Source organism: Ptychodera flava, chromosome 15 (assembly GCF_041260155.1).
Source record: "Ptychodera flava strain L36383 chromosome 15, AS_Pfla_20210202, whole genome shotgun sequence".
Lineage (NCBI taxonomy): Eukaryota > Metazoa > Hemichordata > Enteropneusta > Ptychoderidae > Ptychodera > Ptychodera flava.
The window spans coordinates 14,518,746-14,534,794 of NC_091942.1; the positions used below are offsets into that span (position 1 = coordinate 14,518,746).

General features: G+C 37.2%; 1 protein-coding gene across 3 annotated transcripts in view; it reads right to left on the minus strand.

Annotated features, from left to right (window-relative positions):
- Positions 1-1,206: 1,206 nt before the first annotated feature.
- The window catches only part of LOC139151268 (polycystin-1-like), a 113,502-nt gene continuing 98,659 nt past the window's right edge, over positions 1,207-16,049 (minus strand). For all 3 annotated transcript variants that reach the window (XM_070723935.1, XM_070723936.1, XM_070723934.1), the window contains exons 24-36: positions 15,457-15,657; positions 14,831-14,997; positions 13,833-14,077; positions 12,760-13,115; positions 12,271-12,416; positions 11,636-11,795; positions 11,115-11,240; positions 10,359-10,450; positions 9,775-9,857; positions 9,014-9,301; positions 8,074-8,208; positions 7,249-7,563; positions 1,207-6,735 (exon numbers count right to left, since the gene is read on the minus strand). In XM_070723935.1, the coding sequence (XP_070580036.1) occupies positions 6,211-6,735; positions 7,249-7,563; positions 8,074-8,208; positions 9,014-9,301; positions 9,775-9,857; positions 10,359-10,450; positions 11,115-11,240; positions 11,636-11,795; positions 12,271-12,416; positions 12,760-13,115; positions 13,833-14,077; positions 14,831-14,997; positions 15,457-15,657 (2,839 nt within the window). In that variant the 3' untranslated portion in view covers positions 1,207-6,210. The remainder of the gene's footprint in view (positions 6,736-7,248; positions 7,564-8,073; positions 8,209-9,013; positions 9,302-9,774; positions 9,858-10,358; positions 10,451-11,114; positions 11,241-11,635; positions 11,796-12,270; positions 12,417-12,759; positions 13,116-13,832; positions 14,078-14,830; positions 14,998-15,456; positions 15,658-16,049) is intronic.

A 16,049-nucleotide genomic window follows, 5' to 3' on the forward strand; every position in this document is an offset into this window, starting at 1 on the left:
TTGATACACTACCGAATTAGGTTTGTCAGTTTGCTCTCAAATTTACCCTTTTAGTGGTCAACTTTTACAACTTTGCGCCAACATCAGACAGACTAAAACAGCAGGTGACGCAGCAAGATGTCTGTAAACTAATTTACTATGTAGTATGTTTATCTTTACAGCAGCTATCAGTTTCAATGGTGACACACACAGAGACTGGTTGCCAAGTTTTACAAGCAGTTCAAATTCAGTTCAAATTCCTCTGAGTCTAAATTTGCAGTAACATGGTTCTTTTACAACCCCTCCGTGAATTTGAACTGCTTGTAAAACTTGGCAACCAGTCTCTGTGTGTGTCACCATTGAAACTGATAGCTGCTGTAAAGATATAAACATACTACATAGTAAATTAGTTTACAGACATCTTGCTGCATCACCTGCTGTTTTAGTCTGTCTGATGTTGGCGCAAAGTTGTAAAAGTTGACCACTAAAAGGGTAAATTTGAGAGCAAACTGACAAACCTAATTCGGTAGTGTATCAATATCCAGCTGTATCTCATCGTCAAAATCATTGGTGCCGTCACTCTAAAGGAATTGGACTGGCCGTATTGAAGAAGCTTCGAATGTAAAAAGTTAACGGATATCAGAGGACACCACACATATACGTATTAGATAGCTCTGCGGCTCTGACAACGGAGCTTAAAATTAGAAAGGAATGCATGGTGAGCAAATGTTCAAGAGGGCTGCTCTAAAATTTGTGGGAATACATTTACTCCCTTTTAATGTCACAAGCATGCATTTTGAGAGATTGAAGAAATCTTACCAACTTGATGGGTTGACATGCCATGGACATACAGGATTTTTCATCTAAGCATTACATGCACACATTGTAGGCCCTGTGCACTCTCTGCACATACAAGTATGTCAGCAGCTATCGTAACCATTTGAATAGTTTAATTGCTCCATTTGGTCAACCACAGTATTGTCAGATATGTGTAAATTTTTTTTTGGTTGAACTATTGGAGTGATTACAGTAATCAATATGCAAATTAACTGTGATTTTTGCTGTCATCTACACTATGTAACAGTTCAGGTCCATGTGAATATGTAATGTCATAGTCATCCAGTCAAGCCACGTCAGGTCAGGCAAAATTTATTTTGCACATCTTACGGCAAGTCAGATGACAATACCACTACAATGTGAAAGTAATAAGACGCGGTGAGACAGATGTAATATTCTGAAATCAGTCAGTAAAAGCACAGCTTTATTTTGACTTTCGTTGATTTAATTTGGTACATGACTTCTGTAAGAAAATACTCAGAACATGAACATACTTTGTAAAAAAAAAGACACGGACACACAAGAATAATTGTTTGATAAAAAATGTGAGATAAATGCATCTGTGAAAGTGATTACATTTGGAAAGACTGCTGCGTTTTCCAAAAATTCCAGTAAATGTACATGTAAACCGAAATAACCTGTAATGGCGCCCTCATAAAGCAGGAACCCGTGATGGTGCCCTCACAGTTTGATTAGAGGTTATGCAAAGGAGCCACCACAGTTTGCCTTCTATTACAGGCGTTTGATTGTGCTTGGATGGAATCCTGAGTCAATTGGGTTTTTTTTTATTTTTTCAGAAGTCAAGTAAGATTTGTGTGAAAGACTACAATTGAAAGGGAAGATCCTCACAATAAAAAAGTGACAACTGCTTCAGATTCAGCCATAAACTGACTGCTTGTCTTTCACAAGCACATTTCACAAACATTTAAAATTTACACCATTACGAAATATACACATATTACTGATGAGTGTATTCTGATTTTGATGTCTGTTGCACTGAATTGCAGTCACAATGAGGCAAAGAAAATGAAAAAGCAGTCTAAGCATGAGTTCTGAAAAAAATTACTACATCCATCATGTAAATTTTTTTTTTAAATTCACGTAAGCTTGTACGTGTCATCGTGAAACTGCTCTGATCTATTGTGGCAAAATTTTAACCTGTTCACCCCATTTCCTGTAAACTGGCCCACATTCACCATTGACAGCAATGGGTCCGGGCCGGACCAAGGTAGTGAAGAGGTTAAAACACTCGCTCCAGGAAATCATAGTAAGAGGGAGATAGAACATAAACTCTCTGTATCATAATTACTTTAAAAACACTTTGAATAAGCTTCATCACAGTAAATATGTAAATTCACCCAAGTAAATACTATGATTAATGAACGCTACAACCTCACCATGAAGTACTGTTACCCTTTTCCTGCCAAGTCCATATTTCACCACCAGGTCAAGATGGTTAAAATTAATGAAACACAACGTATTCCATATGATGTATTTTAACATAATACTGTACATTTGAAGGCTGTTGAAAACATAATACTGTAAAGTTGATTTTTTTTGGACAAAAGATGCTATAACATACCAAGCCAAGTGGGTGAAAATACGTCATTTTTTGGCTCAATACCGCTTTTTACTGACTTGGCTGATGGGGAAGTGATACAGTTATTACTGTCTGGCAGGAAAAGGGTTAAAATGGATTATGAGAAGCTTGTCTATGGAAGCAGATGAGCAATAGGCAAAAACTCATAGTTGGATCTCAGAAGAGGCACATTGGAAAAGACACTGTGTAAGTTGAAATGAAAATATGTATGAAGACGCTTGTATCAAGGCTCACACCCAGTGACAGCCCAAAGAGTAACGTGCAAGAGACCAATATGGGAATGCCAATGGGGGAATTGTTCATTCACTGACACTAGCTAAACCCTGATTCATGATCTCAGAAACTATGAAATCCTTGATACAAAAAACCTTGGCGTTTTCCCATGTAACCATGGCTACACATTCATTAAGTGGAAAGACAAGATAACTATGCATAGTGTGAAAAAAAATTACAAAAAATTATAAATCAGCCTTTTGCTAGTGGAAAGAACCATTGACTTAACATTTTGCCATTTGAAAGATCTAAGTAGGACAATAACGGGAACTGTTGATAATATTATAGTTTCTTTTGTTCTACAAACACTGTACTTTCTTATCCCTCATCTACAAGCATGTGGACTGACAATGTATAAGCCATGTAAACACCACACATCGAGTACAAGTGTGTACAATAAACCAATGCTTTTGTTAACAGATGAATTCTAGTCTGTACTGAAATTCAGTCATCAATGATAACGCTGAACACTGCACACACACACACACACACACACAAAATCTGTGTTGCATACAAGGCATTTGACATGAGTTTTAGAATAGAACAAGAAACCGTATTTCACAAAAAGAACAAAAATACTGGAACAGACATCAACACTTACGGCTAGTAGAGCTTTAAATAAGAGTGCATCACCCACATTGAACCCTTCAAATACACAATTCTCATTCCAGAGAATCAAGAAATGGACAAGAAGTCATGAAAATCAGAACAGGATAGGAAATCAAACCGATAGGTTTCGGAAAGAGAAGGCCGCATTTCCAGAACTGTTGTATTGGATTATATGGATGATCAAAAAGGCACTTTTTTGTAAAAAATACATATTGAGAACTTCCATACCTCTACAGATGTTCACAGAAAAAGTTTTAAAGACTACAGATTGATGAAGTTTTTTACTCAAAGAAAAAGTGGTACTTCAAAACAGGCTGACGTGAAAACTGTTAGATGAACACACATCTGTTTCGCCATGACTGTGACAGAGATATTTGTGTGCAAAGGAGCATGTTTCTTTGATGAATGCAATGTTACAATCTACAATTATCAAAGAGTGAAAAGAAAAGTAAAAACCTGAAATAATGAAGCTATAAACACTGAGGTTACAGATGCATTTTTTCATGTCAAGTCTACAATGAATTTCCATAAGGGAGATCGACTGTTTTGAACTCATGATGAAGTTAAGTTTGTGAGAGGATTTTGTTCAGAACGGATGACCAATGATTTGACATAACACTTGATAATATGTTGTTTTCATGACCCAATCATGGACTTACATCCAGGTATTTTTGGTGGCAGGTCGGTGTCACAGCTCAACATTTTGCTGGAAGAAAAGTGCCAATTGCTGTTGACTTTCAGAAAAGTGCAAACTGCGAAGTGAGCCAAAGAGAGAAGTCAACGCAGACTTCAGTGAATATGGTTGACTTTTCAAGAAAGTGAAAAAGTCAGTGAAATCAAACTGGTAGGTTCATATCAACAAAAATAAATATGAGGTCACATCAAGGTTACAAGAATAGCTAACTATAATTTGCTGTCTAACACTGTACATTTCTATGCTTCTGTCCGACACGATTCATGCCTTTATTACAAACAAAATGTAGATGTGTAAATTCAAGCTTGAAAAGCAGGCATGTTGGAGCTGTTTGAAATCAAAGGCATGAGTCATGACAAAGAAAAAATGAAATTTGCTGGCTGATTCTGAACTTACACTGGTAGTTAAAATATGTGGAGATGACACAGTTATGTTGCTAAGGGGCCGTCAATAATTAAAACACACAAACAGCAAATACAACTTCCACGTTTAGGGAGGGAGGGGGGTTTGTATCTCGATTACCATGTGCAAAAATCACACTACATGTTTTTATATCGCAACATCTCACTACAATTTTTTATGTATCGCAAAATATCGCTATATTGTTTGGCGCGTACCTGGCCAGTGCTACACCGGCGTTACACCATTCTTTCGATATACATGGGTTCAATGCACATGTAAAATAACATAACAATAATTTTGAATACACTGTTTCAATTCATTTCATTCTATTGGTTGTGTCATTGTCCAGTTGGCGCTGAACAAAAATTGATTTTAGAGGGGGTATGCCGGGGGTAGTGACATTACTGATTGTAGGTATGCTGCTACATAATATAGCGTGGTTGGATTTTTGCACTTCCAAACTTTCGGGGGGGGGGGGGGGGGAGGTGTTGAGGTCAGATGAAATTAGTTGTGTTGATTATGCGCATGCTTTAATCATCCAGGGCCCCTAAAGGATCTTTGATAAAAATGACAAAAATATGATCAGTGGATCAGTGTCCCTGACACACTTAGTATGATTCCTTTTTTCCAGTATTAGTTTTTCATTTTTTGCAAATGATGCTGACTACTTCAGCGAGCTCTGAAAACTCAATGAGAGTTTGATAAACATGAGACAGAAAAACTGTTCTACCGCCCTCTTGAGCTGGAAACTAGAAAATGAGATAAATACACAAAAAGTGATTTTGATTGAAAGACCTGATTCTCAACAGGAGATACCTGTAAACAGTTTAGTTACAAATAAAACACACACTATACAAATATTGTCATCTGCCATAGCTGGAAAATGAATCGTCTTGTTTTTACATCCTCCAGATGACAGAAAATTGACACATTATGAAATACAATTGGTACGAATAATTGTTTTAAATATTTATGGCACAATATACAGCAGTCATTTTTTGCACTTGAAAATTTCTTGGCATAATTGCAATTCTCTATTATTAATTTATGTAATTAAAATCACAATAGTACTGCTAATGTTTACAAGCTTCAAAATCTAGGAAAAAAATCAAACTTCATGAATGTATTTACAAATATAAACATTTTATATTAACAATTCTACATTTTTGGCAATAGTTCAATATTTCTCTCAAGAATTTACAAATTCAATAAAAGTTGACTATGTACAATAATACCTTAAAATTTCTAGAGGAATGTTTCAATACAAATTTGTAAAAATTTCATTTTTTACACAAATTCAGCTCCTAAGACCGTAATTTGTCTTTCACGGTCTGCAGCATATTTTACATTGCCTTTTACAGTAGTTTAGTTTCGAAATGTAAGTACTAGTCTGTTCAACCCCCCCTGTCTGTTACCTTCTGAATGGAATGTTCTATAATTTTACTATCAAGGGTCATTCCCACTTGAGGCAGCATGGGGGGGTTGATGATTTTTACAATGTCTGATTCAACTACATCACTTCATTTGGCAGTCTAAGTTAAAATTTGGTACATTTGAAACAAAAAAAAAAGCTGGAAAAAAATCCTTTGGTAATATCTAATCTGCTTTGTATAAACCACAAAGACGGAAATCAATATTTCCTGACAAAAAACTCACCTTCAATGAGTTCTGATATCTTAATTAAACTCTGTAATAAATACCTTCTTTGTTTCAAAATCTCTTCATAAATATCTTTTATAATAGTTCTGAGTGTGATTGTCAAAGTTCCGAGTTGTTTCTTTTCAACAATAATTAGAACAATAATTAAAAAAATATTCTACCAAGCTTTCTTGGCTGCAGGAGCCACTCTTATTTCGGGTTTCTTCTTAACGTTCTCCTTGCCTCTTTCACATTGTTCACTTTTTGGTCTTCCGGCAAGTACTGTTTTTCCCTCCGAACCACTGCCTGGCCTGTCAGGCACGCTGATACGACGTTGCCTGTTAGTCCTAACGCCAGGCTTGGTTACTGTAACGGATTTCTTCGCCGCTTGCTGGGTCTCTTTGGCTTTCCTTTCTTTCTTCTCTTTCTCAAGGTCGGCCCATTTCTTGACAAGCAGCTCCTCCTCGTCTCCGATCTCTTGGACTTCTTCAAATTTTTCCAGGATGACGTCCACGGCCGGACTGAGGCTGTGCAGCAGGTCTGTTATCTGTTCCGGGGCCCATTGTTCCATGTACAGGGACTGGAAGCCAGAACTGGAACTTGCCGAGGACACCCGTGACGATTGTCGTGTACTGCACGTTGACCGTGACGACTGTGACGACAACGACTCCAGTCCACGGAATTTTACCTTGGGTCGCCATTGCTGACGGAGAAAAAGTTCAGTGTGAAATATTTTGTGAGTGAATAATCTGGAAATGAAAATGCATGTAAAATCTGACATTTTCTATTTTCAAGTGAGCAAACTGACATGTTGTGCTGATGACACAGGGAAAATATATTCACATAAATGGTTCTGCATTCAAAGATAAAAGAAACCACTCAAGTCTAAACTCCTTCTGACTAATCACACAAAAATGACAACGGGGTTGGCAACCTCAATCTGCTTAATTTGAGAGAAATCACTGAAAGTATTAAGTCTATCCAGTCTGCTGAAAGTCAACAAACTGCATTTCAACGAGTAAATGCGATGTTTATGGACAAGGAAACCAGAAATGATGAGTGAAAAAAGATGTGAAAAATTCCTGTCCAAAACTCTGTACACACGATTAAGAATTAACAACCTCTTATTCGTCTTTTTTTTTTACAGCGAAATGAGCGAAATAAAAATTTGAATGAAGGACAACAATAAAGAAAATCTGTATAAGTTGAAACTGACCTTGACTTTTGATATCCCAAGCATCTTTTTGAATCTTTTTAACATAAAATCTATCATTTCATAGTCCTGAGAGTCAAGGGTTGGTTTCTTGGACTGCTCCTTGACGTCTCTGTAACTGTTGATGATGATGGCAGCAAACATACTGTGGAATATGATCCAGACCACGATCCAGAAGAAGGTGAATATGAGCGGCGTAAGCACCGGATAGTACTGGATACACTCATCCAGATCTATGGAAGGGCCTCTTATCAACCCTAGTAATGCCACTAGAGAGCTTCCCATGCTGTGAAGTCCCTTAATTAATGGACCATATATCTGTCATAGAAAACAGAAGTATTGATCAGATGCGGCCATCTGCTTATCCTGTTCATCCCCGATTCCCTGTAAACAGGTCCCGAATCGCCATTGATAACAATAGTATTGGGCTAAACCATTGTGATGAAGGGGGTTTTCGTAAGGTTGCAGGAACAGACATGTTTAGTGACCCTTTCACCACCAAAGTTTGGCTTGACCCTTTAGCTTGCTGAGAAAACTTGTACCATCACAGACGGCAAATGGTTTCTAAAGGGTTCACTTTGCCCGTCTGGAGAAAATTCTTTCATAGCTAGGATTGGCCATAACTGAGTCATTAAATTTTAGCAGAAATACCGAGATAAAAGGTAAATACAAGATGGGATATTGGCAGAAATTAATGTTACGGAGACTGAATTGGTATTTAAAGTAGACACAGTCAACGTCATCAAGATGACAGAACTGGCAGGAATGTGGAAATCATGGTTTTCCTGGGTATAAACAGATTGAGCAAACAGAGGTTTGCCGACTTACCATGTAACTTTGGTGTGAGTAGGCCCACAGCACAATTAGAAATATTACCATGAGACAAAATATGTATTTTGCAGAGAATGATAACGTCTTCAGATAGGTGGACATCAGACGACTAAATCGTAGAATTCTCAACAACTGTGGGGAGAAGGTAAAAAATTCCTCTAACTACTATTAACCTTACATTTCATTTAGTTTTGTTGTAAGGAAGTACATAGCATAAAATGTCATTTCAGACATTAAAGGTAGAAGTACTGTGTACATTGTATTATCGGAAACTGTTCAACATTCTATATCACAGTTCCTTTTTTCCTAAAACATTCTAGAATTATTATTTCAAGACCATGCAAGCAAGTGAAAACACTGATGGCAAGACTGTGGCACACTGGGCCAACACTGAACAATTTTGCAAATGAACATGGCCCTGTGGGGCAAAGTTACTTCATAATTCTAGGGAGGCCCCCTGACCCTTTTTCTAATGAAACCTAATTGTTTATGTAATGAAAATTGGACGCCAGTATTCTCCAGGTGTGCCCACGCTGACATCAAGCAACGTATAACAAGAGATCTTAGCTCCACAGTCATCAACAAAGAGCCTATTTAATAGATGGATGTGCGGCTGAATCTGGCATCCGTCGTCCATCGACTTTTTACTTTCAAAGCTTCTTCTTCAAAATAGCCTGTCAGATTCCTTTAACATATAGAGTACAGGTCCCCAGTGATGACCTTAATCAGATTTGTTCAAATTGTGATGAAATATGTAAATTTGCATTTTTGAGGCCAATTTTGCAATATATTTGAGCAAAAATCTTCTTCTCCTTAACAGCTGGTCCGACAGCATTAATATTTTGTATGTAGGTCCCTTGGGATGAACTTATTCAGATTTGTTCAAATTGTGATGCACCAGAACAATTGTAAAGAACCTGAGATTTTGACTCCTCACCTTGAGACAAACCAAGAAGAGTATGATTGCACAGAGAACAGTCACCAAGTCAATGTAGTACATGACACGATGGAAATTGGTGAAACCGTTTGGATCGGCAAAGTATCGCTGCATCACCTCTGCAGTGTACAGCTGTTGGTAGATGTAGACGGACAACATGGCAATGCCGAGGATGATGAGGATCATGTCCAGCCAATGCCACACAGATGACAGGTAACTCCAGCCCAACTCCCTCATGTTCAGAATTTCACGCACCAGGAAGAATAGCATAAACAAACCGAAGAAACCCTACAACAGAACATCCGAGAGAGTTCAATATTAAAATCATCAATACTCTATGCTCCTCGAAGTTGCAGCTGAGTGAATACAACATCTGGAGTTACAATATAGAGAATTCAAATCAACCATATATTTATGTTTTTTTCACAGACTGTAGTTGGTATAATTAAAAGAAAATTAAAACTGTCACTTCCATCAGCTTATTAGTTTCTTCCTAGATTGTTGATATTCATTGTTTACCAGTCTAAAATTACATCTTCTTTTAAGATGAAAGAGCACATCACCGAACAAAACTTCCCTCCAAAATTTAATCAAAATTTGTATTATCAATAGTAAAAGGATCTACAGACCCAGTAGTTTCATATTAAAGTGTATAATAATTGCGTACAAGAAGAACTTTCAAAGGAATGCTGTAGGAGTAAAAGTCATTATTATTGTCCATATACCTTGTATTGTCAGAAAACTACAGAACTTTGACTTACCATGAAAATTGTCATGGCTGTGACATAGCCATTGTAGTATGTTAAATTGACAGTCATGATGTGTGACAATGGAAATGCTCCACCTGAAAAATCCAAACAAAAATTTCACTTGCCTCAAACTGAGAGTTACTGTATTATCCATAACATAGCACTTTTTCTATCATATGTCAATTACTCTACCCAAGTAAGTAACCATGATCTTGTGATTTGTATATGGACATCCTGGTTTGAGATACAGTTTATATTAATATTAATTGTGGCATACATTTTCAGCACTCTTTTGGACTGGGTTTTTGTCTAAGATTTTGAGATTATTTATTTCTAAGACTGCCTTTTGGATTATTTTCATATGATTTCCAAACACCAGAATTTGAACCCACTCTTCTGTTAACACAGATACATCCAACAGAACATTAAACCTAAATTTTCCAAGCCATGGTGTCATATATCAGGGCCATTTTGACAATGGAAGAGCAGGACAGTAGGGGCATAAATATATCCCAATAATTGTTTACTTTACACTATGTAGAAAGGGGAAAGTTGAAGGATGTGATCACATCAAAAGTGACATTTTGTTCACTCACTTGACTGGGGAAACTCTACCAGTAGATGGATCAAGCTGTACAGATGCCTGTTCACATTGTAAACTGTGTGCTCCATGAACACCACGGTGGTCCTGCAAAATGAAAACACAAAAGAACATGTGTTTGATTTTTTCTCTTCAAAATTCCAGTTGACTTGTCATTGATCTATCAGATAACTATGACTATAAATAGTTCTTTGGACACCATTTTACAAGTGGTATAGCCACAAAATGGTGATGTCAAATTGCCATACACAAAACACAGACACATTGTAATTATGGCTCTGTGTATTGTGTACAGCCATTTGACGTCATCATTTTATGGCTATACCACTTGTAAAATGGTACTGTTCTCTGTAATGTAATGGTGGCTTCTGAAGATTATTTGGCCAACCCCCCTGTGTAGCAGAACCTTACCCGTATTTGGCTACCTACCACAAGAAATAACTGAAAGTATCCTCCGTAGGATAATGTAGAATTGCGGTAAGGCCTTCCACAATCATAAATGTGAAAACGGATCCCATAACATAACATTGAATAGTAATATAACTTTGAGCGTCTCAAGGATTTGTCTGTTTTGCCAAATAAAGCCACACAACAATTCCACATCTGACTTTTGAGTCACTCATACTCACACAGCACTACCGTCAAGATATTTGAATTTTAGAACAACATACAATTTCTTGATTTCTGCTCACACCAAATTTGATGGCTAAAGGAAAACGCAAAACACTGTAATAACAGCATATTAACCTACCATCGGTCTATCCATTTATTTTCTTGTAAATTTTGGAGAATATCAATGGTCTCTTGGTAGGAACTTCCGAGATGTTGTACATATCCACCACCAGAGTAGGAGTGAACTTGTCCAGTGGTTTTCCTTCTGTAGCAGCAAATATTACAGAAATGAGTAAAATATTGAACTTTTTTGTCAAAAAATAAAAAGCCTCTCTCATTAAGAAACATCAAATTTCATACTTTTTAACAGTCAATATTTCTTAAAACAATACAAGTTCATGTCTTTATTGTTTCCTAAATGCCATTTAGGACTCAACGAGTAGCTTGTATCTCAAATATTTTATCAAAATGTTTGACATATATTTGACTCAGGGACAATCAAACCTGATTCCTCTGCCTTTAATATTACTCTTGTTGACAAAAATATTGAATTTTTTTCTGATATTTTTAACTTTTCTTATTCCTTTTTGTATCCTCCACATTCACCACATGGACCACAAGTGAAATTCTGACAGTTTGATTCAAAGGCAAGCATCTTACCCATCAAGTTGTTCTTCTGTGGAGTAGAGCCATGTCTGGTTGATACTAGAGTTGTACACCCATCCTGCATTAAAGCTCCTAGTGTCAAAATCCCCACTACTCTTGCACGTATCATGGATGTCGGCATCTCGGTATTTTGTCTTCCTGATATCACAGTCCACTGGAATAAAAATTACATTTGATATTCAGAATTCCAATTCTGCTTCATAACACTCTAAAAAGTGACTTTAATTTTTTTTTTCTAATGATGTATAATGAAAGAATTATTTCAAAAATACTTGAAACCATGACTAAAGAACTTTCAGATCACAAACTTCATCATGTGCATTTAATCATTTTGTGGATTTTGTAAGTACCTTTTCATAAAATGTCTGAAGTTTTGCCGTGTAGAAGTGTCAACTTGCAAATTGGCTTATCAACTTAAAATTGTAAGTAAGGTAAACATGCTGCCCAACTTGATTATTGACACGCTGAAAGAAAATTTTATGCAAAATCTTCATCTGACATCTAAGACAATCTTTCCAAATATCAAAGGAATATTTTGTTTATTTTGATCTTGTGAGAATGAGAGTAAGAAATATTGGAAAATAAATAAAGAAATGAGGGAAAGTGATGAAAATGATGTATGAATTCACCAGGGACTGTTCTGATCTGCCTGAGTCTAGCTATACCAATGGGAAGGCTGTATGCATAGCTGGCTTCCTCTTCAAATGGATCTAACTCAGCTGAATGTAAGACAGTTGCCATTACACCATTGGACCAGGACCAGAAATCTTCCAGTCTGAAAAAATTGTCAAATTAAAGATTCTTTTACTCATCTGCCATATACAACTTCACATAGTTCAGTTGCAAAAATTGAAAGCACTGTATTAGTATGTCTTAGACAACCATATTCCGTGATAATTCATCTTCAAGAACACAAGATAAATGGACATACAAAATACTGCACACAAAAAGGGACAGGGCCCTCAATGTAAAAATATTTGACACTTTTGTTTTTTCGTTTTTTCACTTTGTAAATTGTTCATCGTTATTATTGGGAATTGTGGACCTGTTCACAGGGCGCTGGGGATAAACAGGTTAAACAAGATGTGGCAGAGAACAATTTATGAATTTTTGCTTACGTTCTAATGGTGTAGAAACTTTCCTCAAAGTCAACTCCATACTTGGTTCCAGTAAAGCTGTCATTGATTCTCCATGTCACAGCATACTGGTTCACTTTGCTGCCGCTGTAGTAATTCACCATCAACACCAGCCAGATGAAGACCAACCACACCACAAACTGCCAAAGCAAGGTGTACATGACACTGATCTTCCTGGCCTCCTCTTTGGCTTGGATCAGGGCATACCCGCCAGGGGGTCTGATGCTGTGATTGGGACCCTCTAAGTTCTGGATCATTTGGTCCTCAACGATGTCATCATCGCCATAATCGTCAAGCGGTTTTCGCAGGAGCGCTCTGAAAACGGCTATGCAGATTACCTGATTTGAGAAAGAATTGTGACGGTGAGTCGATAGTACCAGAATCAGAGTCAACTTCTCAATCATGAAAGGCAAGCTTACCCCAAAAAGGCCACACATACTGTAATAACATTGAAATTCAAACCACAAATGCTTGACTCCTCCTAAATGTTTGAGATTTAACTGTTTATTAGAAGACAGCCACTTAACAGTTCAGTGCGGTAACGGTCCATTACTACAGGTAACTTGGATCAAAACTGTTGCATTTTCCGGTAGAATGCACCTTAGGACCTGTACAGATATTCAGACTCAATTTTTCACAATATTTTTCCAGTCGACCAGAACTACTCGTGTGGGGGTTCATTTTGAAGCTCATGGAGCGAATAAAGTTTTCACTCTCTGTATTTTTGAAAATGAAAAATTTTGTTTTTCACTCATGGAGTTAACAGGGATAGCATTTTGAATTTCAACTATTGGTAAATTTAAAGGAATGTGTTTCTATATCACCAAAATTAGCATTGTAACCCCCAACTTTGAAAGGGAATGTTTTAAAGTTTCCTTTGATGAAAGTTTGAGCAAAAGTTTATGGCTTTCACTTTCAAGGGGCGTACTACCATAAACTGGGGAATTTATTTTGTTCACATACTTTGTACAAAATTTATTTTGTTCACATACTTTGTACAAACAGCATTAATGTATCTATCAGACCTAAATTTCAATTTCAAAGTAACATCTTACCTGCAGAGGTTCAAGGATAAATATGGAGAACACAAAGGCCAAGGAAACAGCGACAATCCACTGGGCGGCTTGATTGGAGTTGAAACGACCGCCGTAGTACACCACCACTACAAGTGAGCCAACACAGAGAATGAAACAGAGGAGATAGTTGATGTAAGCAAACCAGGATGGCAAGTAGCAGTTCTTGCTTTGCTTCTTCCTGCTCCCTGTGTTGCTCCTCAGATGTGTCCTGGACTGTTCTCTCTCTGCAAGACAAATTCACAAAAAAATTTCACTTGTGCACATAACCACAACCTTCTATCAGGACAACAAGATTTGCATTGTTCGACAAATGTAGGAAGGAAAAAGATGAAAAACAAAGACGTTTAATTATTTATTATTTACTATGGACACACATTCTGAAATACTATTTACTAATGCATAGGCTAAACCAATTGTTATCAATGGTGATTGTGGACCTGTTTACAGGAAAGAGAGGTGAGCTAAAACGGGAACTTCCCCTATAAAAGCCGGATTATCATAAATCTATGCAAATGTAAAAAAGCCACGCCACTGATTGGGCCTGCCGTGTTTGGTCCCAGAATCCCATAATTTTGTCATGTTTCAGGCGTTCATTGTCATTGAATCCTGCATATGATGTTTGTGAATATATAGCGACTAAACTTGAGTCGAAAATAAACTGAAAATATGTTCCATTTTATGTCGGAGTACGCGATGTTTCAAAATGCGTTCCCTGTATGACTGTTTGACCCCTCTATGCAAATGTCACGAAAGTGCCCATCATGATTATTCAAATTTATCACACGTCAAAGCAATGCTATAAGAATTCAAAAACTCCCGCCCAGTGTATGCAAATGGCTGCATCATCAGTAATCCCCCTATTGTGCGCCCACAGTCCTGTAAGTTCCCGTTTAAGATAACCTTCTTGTTTCCTACAACAAAGCTCAACCTGGGGAGAGGATGTTTCTGTAATGTTAAAGTTTCTATTCATAACTTACCTCTACCCTGATTGTCCTTGCCAGTGCTGAGAGTTGTGGGTTTGGAACTTTCAATGGTACTCATTGTAGTGGACACGGTAGTGTAGTGTCCATCAGTGCTCATTGTATCGTCATCTCTATGGTGCGAACGCCTGCTACCTGCACTGCCAACTTTGTCTTGATGGCGTCTACAAAATAGACAGAGGCACGCAGATTTAGTATGGCCCACATGTTGACAACGGTTGAAATATCGTAATGCTAAAACAACAAATTGATACGTTTCCTTATGTGGTTTTCCATGCAAATGAAGCCATCAGATGGCAAGGCATACACAGTACTTCTGATTATTAAGACTAAGTCATGGTTTTTGTTATTACATGGCTTTATGATTCATAATAAGAAACATACTGAAAGTAATGAGTCATTGTCATACGATTAGTATATTCAAACAATGTTCATTAATAAATTTTGAATACTTAAATAAATAACATATTATGGAAATTAAGCCTTAGATAGGTAGAACAAATGCTTTACATGGCATTTCTACCTGGCAATAAACAGTTAAGTGTCACATAAACAATCCTATTTGGAATGGTACTGCACAAGATTGGTTTATTTTTTCAGATTTATTACTCTTCTGACGTTACCTGGTCTGTGTTAGATCAGGTTCTGCTCTCGGAGTGAATGTATCTTTGGTGATGGTTGCGTTGACAGTTTTCGTTTGCTGCTTATGCCAGTGATGTTTTGTTGGCAGATCGTCTAGATCGTTGATGAGGTCATCCACTAGGTCATCGTCGTAGGAACTCGAGTTGTGCCCATTTCCACTGTCAGGTCTCTCATCTCGTTTCCTGTAATAGATCATGACAATATATAACATGAATAATATTTTTGATCCTGTTAAACATTCCAACCTGTAGTCATGAGGTGCCGTATCACTTACCTATGACATTTTATGATTCAAATTCTTATCCTGACTTTTAGAATACACTGGACACACTTGAAGAACACTTACCAAAATCTTCTTTATCAAAACGATTAGGTTTTCTTAGGGGATCTTCCATGGGTAATACAAATGGGACAACTAGGACTATGGTGATTTGTAAAAGCTTTTGTCCTGACTTTTGGAATATACTGGGCATATCTGAAGAACACTTGGCCCAATCTTCCTTATGGAAAAAATGAGGTTTTCTTAGGGGGTCTTCCCATAGGTATTACACTGAGGACCCCTAGGATTATAGTG